The 18,790-nt window shown below is 53.3% G+C and overlaps 1 protein-coding gene across 1 annotated transcript in view; it reads right to left on the reverse strand.

The window, feature by feature from the left end:
• Window positions 1-18,790, reverse strand: part of PLOD1 (procollagen-lysine,2-oxoglutarate 5-dioxygenase 1) — a 43,565-nt gene that overhangs the window by 3,710 nt on the left and 21,065 nt on the right. The window contains exons 7-17 of the mRNA XM_030942704.1: window positions 16,761-16,858; window positions 16,086-16,187; window positions 15,382-15,513; window positions 13,495-13,616; window positions 10,520-10,624; window positions 9,493-9,618; window positions 8,998-9,139; window positions 7,936-8,049; window positions 7,214-7,279; window positions 6,449-6,553; window positions 1,787-1,933 (exon numbers count right to left, since the gene is read on the reverse strand). Of these exons, the coding sequence (XP_030798564.1) occupies window positions 1,787-1,933; window positions 6,449-6,553; window positions 7,214-7,279; window positions 7,936-8,049; window positions 8,998-9,139; window positions 9,493-9,618; window positions 10,520-10,624; window positions 13,495-13,616; window positions 15,382-15,513; window positions 16,086-16,187; window positions 16,761-16,858 (1,259 nt within the window). The remainder of the gene's footprint in view (window positions 1-1,786; window positions 1,934-6,448; window positions 6,554-7,213; window positions 7,280-7,935; window positions 8,050-8,997; window positions 9,140-9,492; window positions 9,619-10,519; window positions 10,625-13,494; window positions 13,617-15,381; window positions 15,514-16,085; window positions 16,188-16,760; window positions 16,859-18,790) is intronic.

The raw sequence follows: 18,790 nt of genomic DNA on the forward strand, positions 1-18,790 counted from the left end.
TGTAGTCCCAGCTACTCAGGAGGCTGAGGCAGGAGAATAGGCGTGAACCCGGGAGGAGGAGCTTGCAGTGAGCTGGGATCCGGTCACTGCACTCCAGCCTGGGCCACAGAGCGAGACTCCGTCTCAAAAAAAAAAAAAAAAAAAGAAAAGGCAAAAACAGAGGGGGGCATACAATCCTCACAACCCTTTCTGGCAACTATCCAGGCTGGATTCCCTGAGGCAGGACCCAGGCACCTGGAGAAACCAGGGACCAAGGAAGGAACTGAGTGAGGACTGGAGAAAGCCAAGGCGGCAGTGGACAGACACATGAGTGACAGCACTGGAAAGAATTGTGAGAATTAACCAAGGCCAGTCAGGTAACGGGGGATCACAGGAAGCATTCAAGGGATGAATGACTGCTGTCAGTAACGGGAGTTCAGGGTTTTCCTCACTATTTTCCTCACTTCTTCCTCACATCCAAAGAAGGCTGCTTCGGATGAATCAGGGCCCAAGCGTGGGGCACAGGCTTGCGGCTAGGGAGGCAGTGGGCTCGCTGGCCGGCTAAGGCGGGCGGGGGTGCTTTTGTGGTGGGCTGGTACAGGAGCCACTGAGGCAGGGTTAATGACAAGGAAGAAAGATTCAAAAGGGCTGAGGTCGGTCGGGCATGGTGGCTCATGCCTGTAATCCCAGCACTTTCGGAGGCAGAGGTGGGTGGATTACTTGAGGTCAGGAGTTCGAGACCAGCCTGGCCAACAAGGTGAAACCCTGTCTCTACAAAAACTACAAAAATTAGCTGGGCATGGTAGCGCACGCCTGTAATCCCAGCTACTCATGAGGCTGAGTAAGACTCCGTCTCAAAAAAAAAAAAGGCCAGGCGCGGTGGCTCAAGCCTGTAATCCCAGCACTTTGGGAGGCCGAGAAGGGCAGATCAGGAGGTCAGGAGATCGAGACCATCGTGGCTAACACGGTGAAACCCCGTCTCTACTAAAAATACAAAAAAAAACTAGCCAGGCGAAGTGGCGGGCGCCTGTAGTCCCAGCTACTCGGGAGGCTGAGGCAGGAGAATGGCGTAAACCCGGGAGGCGGAGCTTGCAGTGAGCTGAGATCCGGCCACTGCACTCCAGCCTGGGCGACAGAACGAGACTCCATCTCAAAAAAAAAAGAAAAAATAACAGGCCCAGGCTAGAGGCCAGCTGGCCGGCCCTGCCTTCCCACACACTACTAGATGGAGGGGGTATGTGCAGTGAGACCTCACTCCTGCCTGGGGACCAAATATCCAGGCCTCTCCCATAAGCTGGGATGCTCCTCCACCCCTACTCCAACCCAACCCCTTCCCAACCCCTCCCCTTGCCAAACTCTCTAGCCTCCACCCACTCCTGGCCCTTCCACCCATGCCCCCCACTCCACCCTACCCCTCCCACCCCATCCCCCTGCCCCACACTGGCCTCCACCTCCTCACCAAATCCTGCCCCTTCCAGTCTCTCCACTCCCTCACCCCTGGCCCCCTTGCCCCTCCAGGCTTTCCATACCCACTCACCCTTGTCCCTCCCAGGCCCCCTACTCCTCCCCACCCCTCCCAGCTTCTCCACCACTTCCCACCCCACCCCTGCTCTTCCCAATCCCATCCCCACCCCAGTCCCTCCACCTCGTGCCCCACCCTTGCCCCTCCCACGCTTCCCATACCCCCACTCCACCTCAGCCCCTTCCAGCTTCTCCACCTCCCACTCTACCCCCACCAGTCCCAGCCACTCCACTGACACCCCACCCAACCGTCCCCGCATCCTGGCTATGCCCCAGGCTTGCCCACCCTGGTGTAGTAGCCGGGGTAGAGCTTCTCCGTCATGGGCGCAATGTACTCCAACAGGAATTTGTGCCACTCCCGCTCAAAGCCGATCTGGTTCATGTGGATGTCAATAGTCGGCACGTTCTCGTAGCCACCCTGGATGCGGTTGTCCTAGAGGTGATCAAGGCAAGAGTTCAGGCAGAATTCTAGGATGGCCCCCAGGCTCCCACACCCTGGTGCCCAGGCTCTGTCTACTCCCCTCCCCTATACCCGGGAATGTGACGGGACCATGTTATATTATATGAGAAAACGGAATGGGCTTTGCAGATACAATTAAGGCCCCTAATCAGTTGACTTTGAGTTAATCAAACAGGAGATTGATTTGAGTTAATCAAACAAAAGTAGGTCGGGGGGGCCTTCCTGCAGATGCAGGAAGACCTTTTTTTTTTGAGACAGGGTATCCCTCTGTCGCACAGGTCAGAGTGCAATAGCACAACTTCAGCTCACTGCACCCTCAACCTTCCAGGCCTAAGTGATCCTCCCACCTCACCCTCCCGTGTAGCTGGTACTACAGGCACACACCACCATGCCCAACTAATTTTATTTTTATTATTTTTATTTTTGTGTGTGTGTGACAGAGTCTCACTCTATTGCCCAGGCTGGAGTGCAATGGCGCCGTCTCAGCTCACTGCAACCTCCACCGCCTGAGTTCAAGTGATTCTCCTGCCTCAGCCTCCCAAGTAGCTGGGATTACGGGCGTGCACCACCATGCCCCGCTAATTTTTTTTTTTTTTTTTTTTTTTTTTTTTTTTTTTTTGAGACAGAGTCTGGCTCTGTCATCCAGGCTGGAGCACAGTGGTGCGATCTTGGCTCACTGCAAGCTCCGCCTCCTAGGTTCATGCCATTCTCCTGCCTCAGCCTCCCGAGTAGCTGGGACTACAGGTGCCCGCCACCACACCCAGCTAATTTTTTGTATTTTTAGTAGAAACAGGGTTTCACCGTGTTCACCAGGATGGTCTTGATCTCTTGACTTGTGATCCACCCGCCTCGGCCTTCCAAAGTGCTGGGATTACAGGTGTGAGCCAGCACACCCGGGCTTTTTGTTTTGTTTTGTTTTTAGTAGAGATGGGGTTTCATCATGTTGGCCAGGCTGGTCTCGAACTTCTGACCTCAGGTGATCTGCCCACTTCAGTCTCCCAAAGTGCTGGGATTACAGGTGTGAGCCACGTGCCCGGCCACTAATTTTATTCTTTGTAGAGATGAGGTCTCACTATATTGCCCAGGCTGGTCTTGAACCCCTGGGCTCAAGCGATCCTCCCGCCTCCATCTCCCAAAGTGTTGGGATTACAGGCATGAACTACTGCACCTGGCTAAAGGAGGATCTTGAAGAGAGACTCTGTCTCTTGCTGGCCTTGAAGAAGCAAGTTAAGTTCTACAGCTGCAGGGGAATGAATTCTGCAACAACCAAGTGAGTTTGGAATGGAACCCTGGGCCTCAGATGAGACTCCAACCCCAGGTGACACCTCAATGACCCAGCTAAACTGGGCCCAGATTTCTGACCCACAGAAACCAGGAGATAACACATGGGTGTTATTCTGAGCCACGGTCATTTTTTACAGAGCACTGAAAACTTGTTCCAGGGCCAGAGTCAGCTGGAGTCCGATGTCTGGCCCTGTCACTGGAGCACAAGCATCAGCCAGCCCCCAGAATGCATGGGCTAGTCCAGTTCCTGGCTTCTGGAGATGAGCTCAGCAACCAAAGCATGTGGATTAGGAAGGTAACCAGAACTTCAGGTTAGTCCAGTTGCCACGTCAGAGGTTGGCACACAGGTCCGGGGTCTCATATGCCTTTAAAAATGGTGCCTTAAACTTGGGAACACACATTTCTGTTAAACAACTTAGAAAATGAGGCCAGGCATGGTGGCTCACGCCTGTAATCCCAGCACTTTGGGAGGTCGAAGTGGGTGGAGCACCTGAGGTCAGGAGTTTGAGACAAGCCTCACCAACATGGTGAAACCCCTGTCTCTACTAAAAATACAAAAATTAGCCAGGCGTAGTGGTGGATACCTGTAAACCCAGCTACTCAGGAGGCTGAGGCAGGAGAATCACTTGAACCCAGGAGGCGGAGGTTGCAGTGAGCTGAGATTGTGCCATCGCACCCCACCTGGATAACAAGCAAAACTCCGTCTCAAAAAAAAAAAAGAAAAAAATTATGCATGGTGGCCAGCACCATAATCCCAGCTACTTGGGAAGCTGAAGCAGGAGAATCGCCTGAACTCAGAACTCAGGAGGCAGTGGTTGCAGTGAGCTGAGATCACACCACTGCACTCCAGCCTGGGCGACAGAATGAGGCTCCATCTCTCACACACACAAAAAAAGAACTTAGAAAATGGGAAGTGGGGAGCCGGGTGCAAAGGCTCACGCCTGTAATCCCACCTCTTTGGGAGGCTGAAGTGGGTGGATCACAACATGAGGTCAGGGGTTCGAGACCAGCCTGACCAACATGGTGAAACCCGTCAGTACTAAAAATACAAAAATTAGCTGGGCATGGTGGCAGGTGCCTGTAATCCCAGCTACTTGGGAGGCTGAGGCAAAAGAATCGCTTGAACCTGGGAGGCAGAGGTTGCACTCAGCCGAGATGGTACCACTGCACTCCAGCCTGGGTGACAGAGCGAGACTCCATCTCAAAAAAAAAAAAAAAAAAAAAAGAGGACCGGGCGCGGTGGCTCACACCTGTAATCCCAGCACTTTGGGAGGCCGAGGCGGGCAGATCACAAGGTCAGGAGATCGAGACCACGGTGAAACCCCGTCTCTACTAAAAATACAAAAAATTAGCCGGGCGCGGTGGCGGGGGCCTGTAGTCCCGGCTACTAGGGAGGCTGAGGCAGGAGAATGGCGTGAACCCAGGAGGCGGAGTTTGCAGTGAGCCGAGATCGGGCCACTGCACTCCAGCCTGGTGGACAGAGTGAGACTCCGTCTCAAAAAAGAAAAAAAAAAAAAAGAAAGAAAGAAAAAAGAAAATGAGAGGTGGGTTGGGGCTTGAAGTACATAGGAGATACGAATGTCGTAAAACTGTCAGGAGACGAAAAATTCTTTTCTGAAGTTTCTCTTCTGTGAAAGGGGTGAGGGCAGAGTTTGCTTACTAAGTAATGTTGCCTGTAAGTACAGTGGTGTATTTTTATTCAAGATTGTGCTCTTTTATCAAAATCCTATAGAAATAAATGTTCTGGGATCATTAAAAAAAAAAAAAAAAAAAAAGGTACCTTAGGCCAGACATGGTGGCTCATGCCTGTAATCCCAGCACTTTGGGAGGCTGAGGCAGGCAGATTACTTGAGGCCAGGAGTTCGAGACCAGCCTGGCCAACATGGTGAAACCCAGTCTCTACTAAAAATACAAAAATGAGCCAGGGATGGTGGCACATGCCTGTAGTCCCAGCTACTGGGGAGGCTGAGGCAAGAAAAGTGCTTGAACTGGGGAAAGGAAGGTTGCAGTGAGCTGAGATCATACCACTGCCCTCCAGCCTAGGTGACAGAGTGAGGCACTGTCTCAAAAAAAAAAAAAAAAATTTACACACACAAACACACACAACTAAATAAATAAATAATACCAAGATTAGCTGGGCATGGTGGCACATGTCTATAATCTGAGCTACTCGGCAAGCTGAGGCATGAGAATCTCTTGAACCCAGAAGGTGGAGGTTGCATGAGCCAAGATTGCGCCACAGCACTCCAGTCTGGACGACAGAGTGAAAGGTGTCTAAATTAAGTAAGTAAATAAATAAAATGAAATTGTGCCTGGTTCACAACCAGCCTGGGTGACATAGCCAGACCCCGTCTCTATTATTTAAAAAAGTATATATATAAAAAAAGAGCCGGGCGCGGTGGCTCAAGTCTGTAATCCCAGCACTTTGGGAGGCTGAGACGGGCGGATCACAAGGTCAGGAGATCGAGACCATCCTGGCTAACATGGTGAAACCCCGTCTCTACTAAAAAATACAAAAAACTAGCCGGGCGAGGTGGCAGGCGCCTGTAGTCCCAGCTACTCGGGAGGCTGAGGCAGGAGAATGGCGTAAACCCGGGAGGCGGAGCTTGGAGTGAGCTGAGATCCAGCCACTGCACTCCAGCCTGGGTGACAGAGCAAGACTCCGTCTCAAAAAAATAAATAAATAAATAAATAAACAAAAAATAAAAAAAGAAAAAGAAAAACATGGTGCCTGAACTTTCCAGAACAGGAACAGGTATTGGGATTCTCACGGAAAGAACACAGGGCCTCTCGCTCTCACCAGGCCACCTGCTCCTGCTGTCTGATGAACTTGGACCCGACAGCCCTTCCTAATGCCCCTCATCCCACTTTGGCCCTTTCCTCCCCAGTTCCTCCTGGGGGACGTCTAGGGAACCAAGCTAAGCCATTCCAATAGCAAACCAGGAACTGAAAACCTAGTAGCTTACGGTCAAGGCAACTCAAAGCCACACAGTGGCAATAGCAGCTTGGGAACCAAACTCCATCTCGGGTTTCTCAATCCCTCTACTCCTAACCGCCTGCAGACACCCATGCCAGCACCCCTATGTCAAGAGTCCCAGAGAGGGTGGCTAGGCCAGCTTGCCAGGAGAAGACCCTGGACAGTGAGTGGCACTGATGGAGAGGCGGCCTCCCTGCGGCCCCAGCCCCAGGCATCAGGATCCCCACCTTGTTGTCACCCAGAGACCACTGGCCAAAGTGTTCCATCTCCTCCACCAGTTCATCACAGGCCGCCTCCGTGAAGATGGGGAACCAGTAGACATCCGGGCAGGGCTGGGGAGGGCAGGGACTCAGTCAAGGGGGTCCACAGTGGCACCACGGAATCCTCCTCCCTCTTCAGGGCCCCACACCCAAGCCAGGGAGCCCTCCGAGTGTCCCCGGGCAGCAGGGGCTTGTCAATCCTGGAGAGACTGAGTGGGTCCCTAAAGGGAGAAGGAGGCAGAGCCCAGAGACAGACTTTCCCAGCTGAGGTCACAGAGTCACGAGCGCCAAGGCCAGGAGAGAAACATGGGTATGGAGGGAGGGAGGGGGTAGAGGCCCCAGGCTCGGGGGAAGCAGACATTAGTGAGTGGAGAGAAGTGGCCACTCCCCGCACTAGTCCAGGCATGATGGGCCACAGTGGCCATCACATCCGGGATGTTTTCCTCCTTCCTGCCTAGGCCAGGGAGAGAGGCCCTGCAGACCCCCACAGCCTCCAGCAGGAAAGTGCCAACAGGTGGAGGGGCCATCCCGCCGCCTCCCACTCCCATCCCGCCGTCCCCCACTCCCATCCCGCCAACCCCCCACTCCCATCCCGCCAACCCCCCACTCCCATACCACCGCCCCCCACTCCCATCCTGCTGTCCCCGACTCCCTGGGGCAAGTGGCTTCCCTTCTGTGCCCTGCCCTCTGCAGCAGGCGAGGCTGGTCCAAGAGAGTGTCCATGGCTCTTACCGTCTCCACCAGCTTCCCAGCCAGGGCCTTGGTGTAGTTCTGGTGGATGTACTTCTCCTTCCAGTCCTGTGGGAAGTGGGAAGCAGGCTAGGGTCCTCACCATTGGCTCAACTGCATGGGATGCTCCAAGCAGACCCCTCAAAGTGGGAGTGAAGGTGTACATGCCTGGTGGAGGCAGGTGTTCACCTGCGCCCACTGGGTGCGTGTGTGTCGTCTGGGTGCACAGGTATCCCCATAGGAGGTGGTGTTTGCACATGTATATATATGTGTATGCCCGTATATACATGTCTGTGTGCAGGCATGTGCTTACACCCAACAGCTCGAGCTCCCAACGTCTAGAAACAGTCACAACTGTTTGCCCTTCTGATCATCACAACACCCTCACAGGCAAGACAGGCTGGGACAGTATACCCATTCTGGAGCTAAGATAACTGAGGTCCCCAAAGTCGAGAGGCTCAACTAAGTCCCAGTTGATGGCAGAGCTAGGCCACAAACCCAGGCCTCTGAGTCCTGGTCCCTCCTCCAATAGATGGTGTTGGTTCTCTGGACACCCTCCTCTCCCTACCCAAATCCTGCCCTACAGCCTCCTGGGGGGAAGGGAGGGTGGCAGGTGGCCCACAGGGGTCTTGACTGTTGTAAGGCTCTGAGAGGGCAGTCCCTCAGACTGCAGGATCACTGGGCCCCTTCTGCTCCCAACCCCTAGGTACCCACCCCAGCCTCACCTCGGGGTTACTGAACACCTCCCAGAGGTCGTTGTGCAGGTGGGTGGTGCGGTAGCTGTCCAGGGAGAGTAGGTGGCCAAGGGTGTGCCGGTTGGTCAGGAACATGAACACATCCTGGGGAAGGCAAGCCCAGTGGAAGAGGCGCTCCCCCACCCCTCCCCTGCCCCCATGCCTCCCCTGCACACTCCCAGATGGGCAACAGTGCAGCCTCCTCTGCCCACCGGACTGAAGTTCACAAGATCACAGACCAAGTGCAGTCACCCCTGTGTCTCCAGGGCCCAGCCCAGGCCTGACACTGAGAATGCAATCAGGGAAGTCTTCCCAGAGGACTGAACACAGAATGAAAGAAAAAATGCATAAAAGAAAAGGAGTATGTTCTGATCCTGAAATGTTGGTCACAGGGGAAAACTTCATCTTGCTGCATGCTAAAAAAAAAAAAAAAAAGTCACAAAAATATATGGAGCAGGGCGCAGAGACAGGGTGAGGTGTCTCTCGGGCACGTCACTTGAAGTACTTTTAGGTGGAAAGCTTCGTTTTCTTTGGGCTATGTCAAAAATGTAAATAAGTGGGGCGCGGTGGCTCATGCCTGTCATCCCAGCACTTTGGGAGGCCGAGGCGGGTGGATCACGAGGTCAGGAGATCGAGACCATCCTGGCCAACATGGCGAAACCCCATCTCTACTAAAAATACAAAAAATTAGCCAGGCATGGTGGCAGGCGCCTGTAGTCCCAGTAACTCGGGTGAGCAGAGATCGCGCCACTGCACTCCAGCCTGGGAGACAGAGCAAGACTCCGTCTCAAAAAAAAAAAAAGTCAATAAAATAGATGGTGTAAAAACCAGGTCTGCTAAAAGGTCCCTGCAGACCCCTGAGGACCAGCCCTCGTGCCAGACGGCCCCCATTCCTCCACCAGGCGCTAGTGGCTTCCAAGATGCCCTGCTAGAATCTCGGGAGCTCCCAGGCCTATGGTGACAAGGCGGCCCGCCATGAGGGTCAGAGCTGGAGGCCCACCTTCCCGCCTGCCCTATCCACAGGGCGTCCTGTGCTGCCCACTGCTGGCTGACCTGCTGCCGGACATTGGCACAGAAGGCCATGTCGGGGTCCAGCTTGCTGTGGTGGAAGAGATCTGAGGACTGCAGCTCACCCCGCAGGGCACTGCCTTTGATCAAGTAGATGTTTGAAATATAGGGCACATTCCAGACACCACTGTGGGAGAGAGAGAAAGAGGGTGGGGTCAGAGGCTGGTGGTGGGGAAAATGGAGGGAGTCACAGGCTGGTGGTTGGGAGTCACAGCCTGGGGTCTGGGGAGTCTGGGTTGTGAGAAGGGGAAGGCACAGGCTGGGAGGGCACAACTGTGGTGATTTGATTCCCCCACCCTGGACACATGGGCCTGTTTGTCAGGAAGTCCTTCCGTGTGTCTAACTGCAGTCTTCCTTGCTTCAGGTTCTACAGGAATTTGAGGGTAACAAGGACAGGAATACTGGGGAGGGAGCCCCACAAACCCAGGCAGAAGCCAGATGAAGGTGTCCCTCACCCACCCCCACCCTGCAGGTACTCACATGCGCCGCCCCTGCACAATGTCCACGTAGTCCTCGGAACGAGCATAGTAGCCATCTGCACTGAGAGCCCCCCAGAAGTTCGACCACAGCCTCCCATGCCGGGTCATCAGCGGGGCGATGACGTTCCTGAGGAAGGGAACACCTCAGTGGGAGGTCGCTGCCCACTGGGAGTGGGAGGCAGCACGAACCAGGGATGGGGGGAGGAGGGAAGGGGGAGGAGGGTGCCCCTCAACCTGCACGCAGGGGTCCCCAAGCACCTCACTGGGACAGACAGTGCCTTGGCTGGGGTGTCGGGGGTTTGGCTCATCTGGTACCTGCTCCCTTCCATGGGGCAGCCAGGAGCAGACAGGGCAGGACACCTTCTTTATCACAACCTGGGGTATCAGGCTGGGGATCCACAGCTCCGGGTAATAGGTGAGGCCGAGGAGGAGGAGGAGGAAGAGGAGAAAGAGGACGAGGAAGATGAGGAGGAGGAAGAGGGAAAAGGAGGAATAGGAGGAGAAAGACAAGGAGGAAGATGAGGAGGAGAAAGAGGAGCAGGAGGAGGAAAAAGAGGAGGAAGAGGAGGAGGAGGAGGAATAGGATGAGGAAGATGAGGAGGAGGAGGAAGAGGAGGAGAAAGAGGAGGAGGAAGAAGAGGAGGAGGAGGAAGAGGAAAAGAAGGAAGAGGAGGAGGAAAATAAGGAGGAAGATGAGGAAAAAGAAGAGGAAGAGGAGGAGGAAGAAGAGGAAAAAGGAAGAAGAGGAGGAGGAAGACAAGGAGGAAGACGAGGAGGAGAAAGAGGAGCAGGAGGAGGAAAAAGAGGAGGAAGAGGAGGAGGAGGAGGAAGAGGATGAGGAAGATGAGGAGGAGGAGGAAGAGGAAAAAAAAGGAAGAGGAGGAGGAAGACAAGGAGGAAGATGAGGAGGAGAAAGAGGAGCAGAAGGAGGAAAAAGAGGAGGAGGAGGAGGAGGAAGGCAAGGAGGGCTCCCACCCAGGGACCAGGCCAATCCTGAGCAGTGCTGGGCGCAGACGGAGCAGCCTCACTTGTTCTGTTGGATCAGCAGCCGCAGGCTGTTGGGCTCGGTCAGGGCCACGTCAGCATCCATGCTGAAGTAGTAGGTGCAGCTGCGGTCCTGCCGGCACAGGTCTCTGCAAGGAGGACGCAGGGTCAGTGCACCTGATCCTGGTGCACTGGTGGCTGCTCACATCTGTGACCAGAGTCTGGCTTCACCACATATCAGCCAAGGGGCTTTAGAGAGGTCACACCGGCAGCCTCAAAGGTCCCTCCCGACCCTGAGTCCCAAAACCCTGGACTGCGGGGCTCTCACCCAAGGCCCAGAGCTTGACAACTGGTATCAAGTGCCCTGAAAACCCTGGTACTGGGAAGAACACAGCCCACAGGTGCCTACATGGCCCAGGGTGGGGAGTAAGCTGGGGCTGCCTTTCTGAAATGCAATTTGGTAACTTGTACCAAAAGCCTTAAAAATGTATGTTACTTTTGTTTATCTGGTACAGGACTCAGCAAACAAGGGTCTGTGAGTCAAACTCTGGCCCTGCTGGTTTTATACAGCTCATGGGCTAAGAACAGCTTTATGTTTTACCTTTTCTTATTTTTTAAATTTTTTAATTTTTATTTATTTATTTATTTATTTTTAAATTTTTTTTTTTAGGACGGAATCTCGCTCTGTCACCCAGGCTGGAGTGCAGTGGCTGGATCTCAGCTCACTGCAAGTTCCACCTCCCGGGTTTACACCATTCTCCTGCCTCAGCCTCCTGAGTAGCTGGGACTATAGGCGCCCGCCACCTCACCCGGCTAGTTTTTTGTATTTTTTTAGTAGAGATGGGGTTTCACCATGTTAGCCAGGATGTTCTCGATCTCCTGACCTCGTGATCCGCCTGTCTCGGCCTCCCAAAGTGCTGGGATTACAGGCTTGAGCCACCGCGCCCGGCCTATTTTTTTATTTTTATTTTATTTTATTTTTTTTTTTTTTTTAATTTTTTTGAGAACGAGTCTCACTCTGTTGCCCAAGTTGGAGTGCAATGGTGCAATCTCAGCTCACAGCAACCTCCACCTCCCGGGTTCAAGCGATTCTCCTGCCTCCGCCTCCCAAGTAGCTGGGATTAGAGGTGTGCACCACCATGCCCAGCTAATTTTTGTATTTTTAGTAGAGACAGGGTTTTACCATGTTGGCCAGGCTGGTCTCAAACTTCTGACCTCAGGTGATCTGCCCGCCTTGGCCTCCCAAAGTGCTGGGATTACAGGAGTAAGCCACTGCGCCCGGCCTTTTTTCCTTTTTTAGAGATAGGGGTCTCACTGTGTCACCCAAGCTGGAATGCAATGACACAATCATAGCTCGCTGCAGCCTCAACTTCCCCAGCTCAAGCAACCCTTGGCCTCCCAAAGTGCTGGGAATACAGGCGTCACCCACTGCACTTGGCTGGCTTCATGTTTTTAAGTGGTTTCAAGAAAAAAAAATTAAAAGAAGAAGATGTAAAAATTATGTGAAGGTCATCACCAGGTGCAGTGACTCATGCCTGTAATTCCAGCACTCTGGTAGGCTGAGGCAGGAGGATAACTTCAAGCCAGGAGTTTGAGACCAGCCTGGGCAACATAGCAAGATTCTGTCTCTACAAAAAATAAAAATAAAGAAATTAGCTAGGCGCAGTGGCTCACACCTATAATCCCAGCACTTAGGGAGGCCAAGGTGAGCGGATCACTTGAGGTCAGGAGCTCGAGACAGGCCTGGACTACATGGTGAAACCCTATCTCTACCAAAAATACAAAAATTAGCCAGGTGTGGTGGCATGCACCTGTAATCCCATCTACTCGGGAGGCTGAGGCAGGAGAATCGCTTGAACCCGGGATGGGGAGGTTGCAGTGAGTGGAGATCATGTCACTGCACTTCGGCCTAAGTGACAGAGTGAGACTGTGTCTCTAAATAAGTAAATAAATAAAAATTTAAAAATTAACTGGATGTGATGGCACATGTCTGTAGTCCCAGCTTCTTGGGGGGCTGAGGTAGGAGGATCACTTGAACCCAGGCATTTGAAGCTACAGTAAGCTATGATCCTGTCACTGCACTCCAGCCTGGATAACAAGAGTGGCACCAAGTCTCAAAAAAAAAAAAAAAAAAAAAAAGACATGAAAGTCAAATTTCAGTGTCCAAAAATGAAATTTTGCTGGAATGCAGCCTCACTCATTCACTTATGTATTATTTGTGGCTGCTTCTGTGCTACTAGGGCAGAGCTGAGTGGTTGCAACAGAGCCGGCAGAGCCAATTTGCAAAGATTTATGATCTAGTCCTTAGCAGGAAGTTTGCCAACCTTTGATCTGGACTGTCTGACTCTTCTACAATCAACACAAATTGCTTCTGTCTTTGTTTTCGTTTTGCTTTATGAGACAAGGTTTCACTCTGTTTCCCAGGCTGGAGCACAAGTGGTGCAACCATAGCTCACTGCAACCTTGACTTCCTGGGCTCGAGAGGTCCTCCCTCCTCAGCCTCTTGAGTAGCTGGGACCCCAGGTCCAAGCCACCACACTTGGCTATTTTTTTTTTTTTTTTTTTTGAAGAGATAGGGTCTTGCTATGTTGCCCAAGCTGTTCTCGAACTCCTGGCCTCAAGCGATCCTTCAGCTTTGGCCTCTCAAAGTGCAGGGATTACAGGCATGAGCCACTGCACCCAGCCTTTTTTTTTTTTTATAATAAAGCAAAACATTCGACGTTGGCTCCCTAATTGTCAGCCTTTGTGTACTTCTGCCCCCAGTCCTTCCTCTTTCTCTGATTTGCTTCCTGAACCCAAATAACATGGCTCAGCCCTGCTCAGGAGCCCCGAGGGTTGGCAAGACAGAGGCTATTTTCCCATTTGACAGATGGAAACTCCAAGGCCCAGAGAGGGGCAGGAACTTGCTAGAGCACACACAGCCTTCTGAACTCCTGTCACTCAGCCTGCTGCCCCTTACCACAACCACAGCTCCCCCACCCACCACTGTCAGTGGAGAGTACCGTGGCCCACAACTCACGCGCCCATGTTCCTGGCGTCCGCATTCGCCATCCGCACCTCGGGGCCCACTAGCTTCACGGACTGGTACTCGCTGCCATGCTCTGCCAGGAACTCTTCCACCTGAGCCTTGTGGTGCTGCTCCTGGGGGTGAGGATGGGGAAGGGGTTGCGGGGGTGAGGAGGAGGACACAGCTTCTACCCAGGGACTGCAGCACCTCCTGTCACTGCCAGGCTGTGCCCCTTCATCTCTGGCACCCCGGCCATCTGCTTTCCTTTGCCCATCCCAGCCCTGTGCCAGGAACGCCCTTCCCTGGCCATCCTTTGCCCATTCTCCTCTGACCAGGCCAGGCCTTCTAAGGGCCTCTGTCATCAGGATAGAGCCCCGCCACCACTCTTAGGATCCCACATCCAGGGACATTGCTGATTACTGGGTGTGGCCCAGGAATCCACTTTGTTACAAAATGTGTCAGGTGATCCTGGACTTTGCTTTGAAAAACAACAGTCCATGTTGGGTGCAGTGGCTCATGCCTGTAATCCCAGCACTTTGGGAGGCCGAGACGGGTGGATCACAAGGTCAGGAGTTCACTAGCCTGGCCAAGATAGTGAAACCCCATCTCTACTAAAAATACAAAAATTAGCCAGGCATGGTGGCGGGCACTTGTAATCCCAGCTACTCAGGAGGCTGAGGCAGAGAACTGCTTGAACCCAGGAGGCAGAGGTTGCAGTGAGCCAAGATTGCGCCACTGTAGTCTAGCCTGGGCAACACAGCAAGACTCCATTTCAAAAAAAAAAAAAAGGAAAAACAACAGTCCAGCTGGGCGCGGTGACTCATGCCTCTAATCCCACCACTTTGGGAGGCCGAGGTGGGCGGATCATGAGGTCAGGAGATCATGACCATCCTGGCCAACATGGTGAAACCCCATCTCTACTAAAATACAAAAAATTAGCCGGGCGTGGTGGTGGGTGCCTGTAATCCCAGCTACTCGGGAGGCTGAGGCAGGAGAATGGCTTGAACCCAAGAGGCAGAGGTTGCAGTGAGCCAAGATCGTATCACTGCACTCCAGCCTGGGTGACACGGCGAGACTCTGTCTCAAAAAAAAAAAAAAGAAAAGAAAACCAGTTTGACTGCCACCAGGTGCAATTAGGAAGGATTAACAGGGACAGGGATGGAAGTGAAGATGACAACAGTTAGAAGCACCTATATGTGTCCTGTGCGCAAGGCACCTTTTACGGACTTTACATGTCAACTTGCTTAGCCCTTGCAGCAATTCTGTGTGATTGGACAATTATTATCCCTATTTTATTTACTTATTATTTATTTATTTATTTATTTATTTATTTATTTTTTGAGACTGAGTTTTGCTCTTGTTGCCCAGGCTGGAGTGCAATGGCACGATCTCGGCTCACTGCAACCTCCACCTCCCAGGTTCAAGTGATTCTCCTGCCTCAGCCTCCTGAGCAGCTGGGATTACAAGCATGTGCCACCACAATCAGCTTAATTTTGTATTTTTAGTAGAGGCAGGGTTTCACCATGTTGGTCAGGCTAGTCTCGAACTCCCGACCTCAGGTGATGCACTCACCTCAGCCTCCCAAAGTGCTGGGATTACAGGCGTGAGCCACCACGCCCGACTATTATCCCTATTTTACAGATGAGAAACTAAAGCACAGAGAGGTTGAGTAATGTGCCCAAGGTCACACAGCCAATAAAAATAGCGGCACTGGGATTCAAACTCACCCAGACTGACTCCAAAGTCAACTCAGTGATTTGGGGACACAGTCCACTGGTGACTGTCATTTGGCCCAGATAAGCAAGATTCAGTGAGACCTTCAGAGGTCTCAGGCTATGTTGTGAAGCTGGGCCCTGGACCTAAGCCACATGACAACCCCTCAGAGTGCCTGCTACTCACGTGGTTGTGGATGAAAAGTCGCATGTGTTTCCGGGGGTAGTGGAGCTGCAGGAGCCGCTGGAAGAACAGGGACACGAACGGCGTGGGCTGTTCGATGAACATGCCAACCAAGACCGTGGGCAGAGCTTCATCCTGCACCAGGGAGGGTGGCACGAGAGTCCAGCAGTGTCCGGCCACAGCACTGCCACTCCACCCCAGGGTGGCCCAAGGAAGCCAGAGCCAGAATCAGAAGCATGTAGACTTCCCAAGAAAGGTGCCCGGGCTGGGGACCTCCAGGCAGGGGGTGCAAGAGGGCAGGGAAGCAGCAGGAAGGTGCCCTGGGGAGGCAGCAGCAGGAATCCAGGCCTGGAGCAAGGACCCGGGTGAGGGCCTGCTGTCAGGAGATCGTGGCTGGCGTGGTGTTCATGGTGAGTCAAAAATGAGGATGAGGTTCATGGGATGGGGAGGGGGCTGCAGGAGAGCCTGAAGGACCAGGCAGAAGAAATCAGAACCTGGACATTTCGGAGGAAGCTAGAGACATGCAGTCTGAGAGGGCTTCCAGGAGAAGGCACTTGGGTGGCAATCAGGATAGAACCCCAGGCAGGGAGATGACCTCTTCACTTTCCACCAAAGACCATGGAGTCCATTCCAGAATCACCCATCTCGCCATCTCAGGGGACTGAGCCCCCCGTGTCCCTCAGGCACAGGCCTGGGCGCAGCCTCACCCCAATGCCCTTGAGGCTGCGCAGGCCTTCGTCACACACAGTGCAACCCGTCTCGAAGGTCCAGAAGCGCGGGATGTAGTTGCCCAGGTAGTTCAGCTGCAGCTGTTGGGGAAACGTGGGGTCACAGAGAAGCCGGTCAGCCCCACCCGCCACAGCCCTGACTCACATCTGGGCCCCTGGTGAGTCAGCAGCATCCAGCCTCCTCCCACTCCCTAAGAGGGTCTTGGAGATAAAGCTCCATCCCCAGGAGATCACCAAGCCACTCTGAGAGAGGGCGGGGGAGGGCTTGGCGCTCTAGTGCTTCTCCTGAGAGCTTGTAAAATGCAGATTCCTGGGTCCAGTGCAAACATGAAATAAAGGTTTACTGAGTAAATAAATGACTCTGCCCTGGGGTGACAGTGCAGATGGCTCTGGTAGCCCAGCCTAGGCCTGGATGGGGACAGCAGCCTCCTATGTGTCCTGTGCCCAGCAAGAATAGACGGAGTACCACTGACCACCACAGCAGGAAAAGAAGGCACCACGCTGAGCTCAGATGTGAGGACAGAAGTAGTGAGTTCATAGCAGGCCCCCAGGTAGGTGGCCCTGGCCCCAGGGAGACACTGTGGGGTCACGGTGAGAAAGAAATTGGGGCTCTGGCCCCCCTCCCACACTCCCCAGTGGCTGGGGCCCCCCTACCTTGGTTGGCCCGTTGCCATGGATCAGGACTGGGAGGGTGTCATAGGCCAGGTTCCTCGCTCTCACATGGCCCATTTCAAACTTGAGCACGACCTCATCTGGGGGTGAGAAAGCACAGCCCCACCCAGCATCAGACCCAGAAGTCAGGCTCAGGGTCCAACCAGTGGGCTCAAATCCCAGCTCTGCAGTGGGTAGATTATGTCCTTGGGCAAGTCACTCCTCTCTACGCCTCAGTTTCCTTATCTATAAAATAGGAATCCCTTTTTCATAGGGTGAGGGGGAGGATTTGTGTTGGGCAAGCGTGGGGGACCAAGCCTGGCCCATGATGAGCACAGAATTCATGGCAACCCCTGTACTTGTTGTGGTTATTTACAGCCAGAAGCAGGGACTGGGAGAAGAATAAAGACGTGGAGGCCGAGCGCGGTGGCTCAAGCCTGTAATCCCAGCACTTTGGGAGGCCGAGACGGGCAGATCACGAGGTCAGGAGATCAAGACCATCCTGGCTAACATGGTGAAACCCCGTCTCTACTAAAAAAAAAAAATACAAAAAACTAGCCGGGCGAGGTGGCAGGTGCCTGTAGTCCCAGCTACTCGAGAGGCTGAGGCAGGAGAATGGCGTAAATCCAGGAGGCGGAGCTTGCAGTGAGCTGAGATCCAGCCACTGCACTCCAGCCTAGGCGACAGAGCGAGACTCCGTCTCAAAAAAAAAAAAAGGCGTGGAACATCCCAGCTCCAGGCACCTCAGAGAAGCCCCAAGAGAAAGGGTCTGGGAGGCGCCTTCCCTGAGTAGGCAGAGCAGCACTGAGAAAATGCCAGAGTCACACAAAGGGGAGGCCTAGGCATGATCAGGACAGATCTTGTCCCAGTGGAGGAAGCCCCTTTAGCAGGGCCCCAATACCCATGTTTTGTGTGTGTGTGTGTGTGTGTGTGTGTGTGTGTGTGTGTGTGTGAGTTTTGAGACAGAGTCTCGCTCTGTCACCCAGGCTGGAGCGTGCAGTGGCACAATCTTGGCTCACTGCAACCTCCACCTCCCAAGTTCAAGTGACTCTCCTGCCTCAGCCTCCTGAGTAGCTGGGATTACAGGCTACAGGCATCCCACCACCATGCCCAGCTAATTTTTGTAGTTTTAGTAGAGACGGAGTTTCACTATGTTAGCCAGGCTGGTCTCAATCTCCTGACCTTGTGATCTGCCCGCCTCGGCCTCCCAAAGTGCTGGGATTACAGGTGTGAGCCACCGCACCCGGCCCATTTTTTTTTTTTTTTTTTTTTTGAGACAGAGTCTCATTCTATTGCCCAGTCTGGACTGTAGTGGCATGATCTCGGCTCACTGCAACCTCCACCTCCCAGGTTCAAGTGATTTTCCTGCCTCAGCCTCCCAAGTAGCTGGGATTACAGGTACATGACACCATGCCCAGGAAATTTTTATATTTTTACTAGAGACAGGGTTTCGCCATGTTGGTCAGGCTGGTCTCGAACTCTTGACCTCTGGTGATCCACCCACCTTGGCCTCCCAAAGTGCTGGGATTACAGGGATGAGCCACTGTGCCCGGCCCCCAATACCCATGTTTGACCCTATTAGTCTGCACATAGGAAAATGGGTATTTCAGTGGGGCACGCTGGCTCACACCTGTAATCCCAGCACTTTGGGAGGCCAAGTGGTAGGATCACTTGAGCCCAGGAATTTGAGACAAGCCCTGCACAACATAGCAAGACCCTGTCTCTATTTTAAAAATTAAAATAGGGCTGGGCATGATGGCTCACGCCTGTAATCTCAGCACTCTGGGAGGCCGAGGCAGGCAGACCACCTGAGGACAGGAGTTCGAGACCAGCCTGGCCAACATGGTGAAACCCCGTCTCTACTAAAAAAAATACAAAAATTAGTCGGGCATGGTGGTGTGCGCCTGTAATCCCAGCTACTTGGGAGGCTGAGGCAGGAGAATCGCTTGAACCTGGGAGGCGGAGGTTGCAGTGAGCTGAGTATTCACCACTGTATTCCAGCCTGGACGACAGAGCAAGACTCCATCTTAAGA

The sequence above is a fragment of the Rhinopithecus roxellana genome, chromosome 12 (assembly GCF_007565055.1).
Source record: "Rhinopithecus roxellana isolate Shanxi Qingling chromosome 12, ASM756505v1, whole genome shotgun sequence".
Taxonomy (NCBI): domain Eukaryota; kingdom Metazoa; phylum Chordata; class Mammalia; order Primates; family Cercopithecidae; genus Rhinopithecus; species Rhinopithecus roxellana.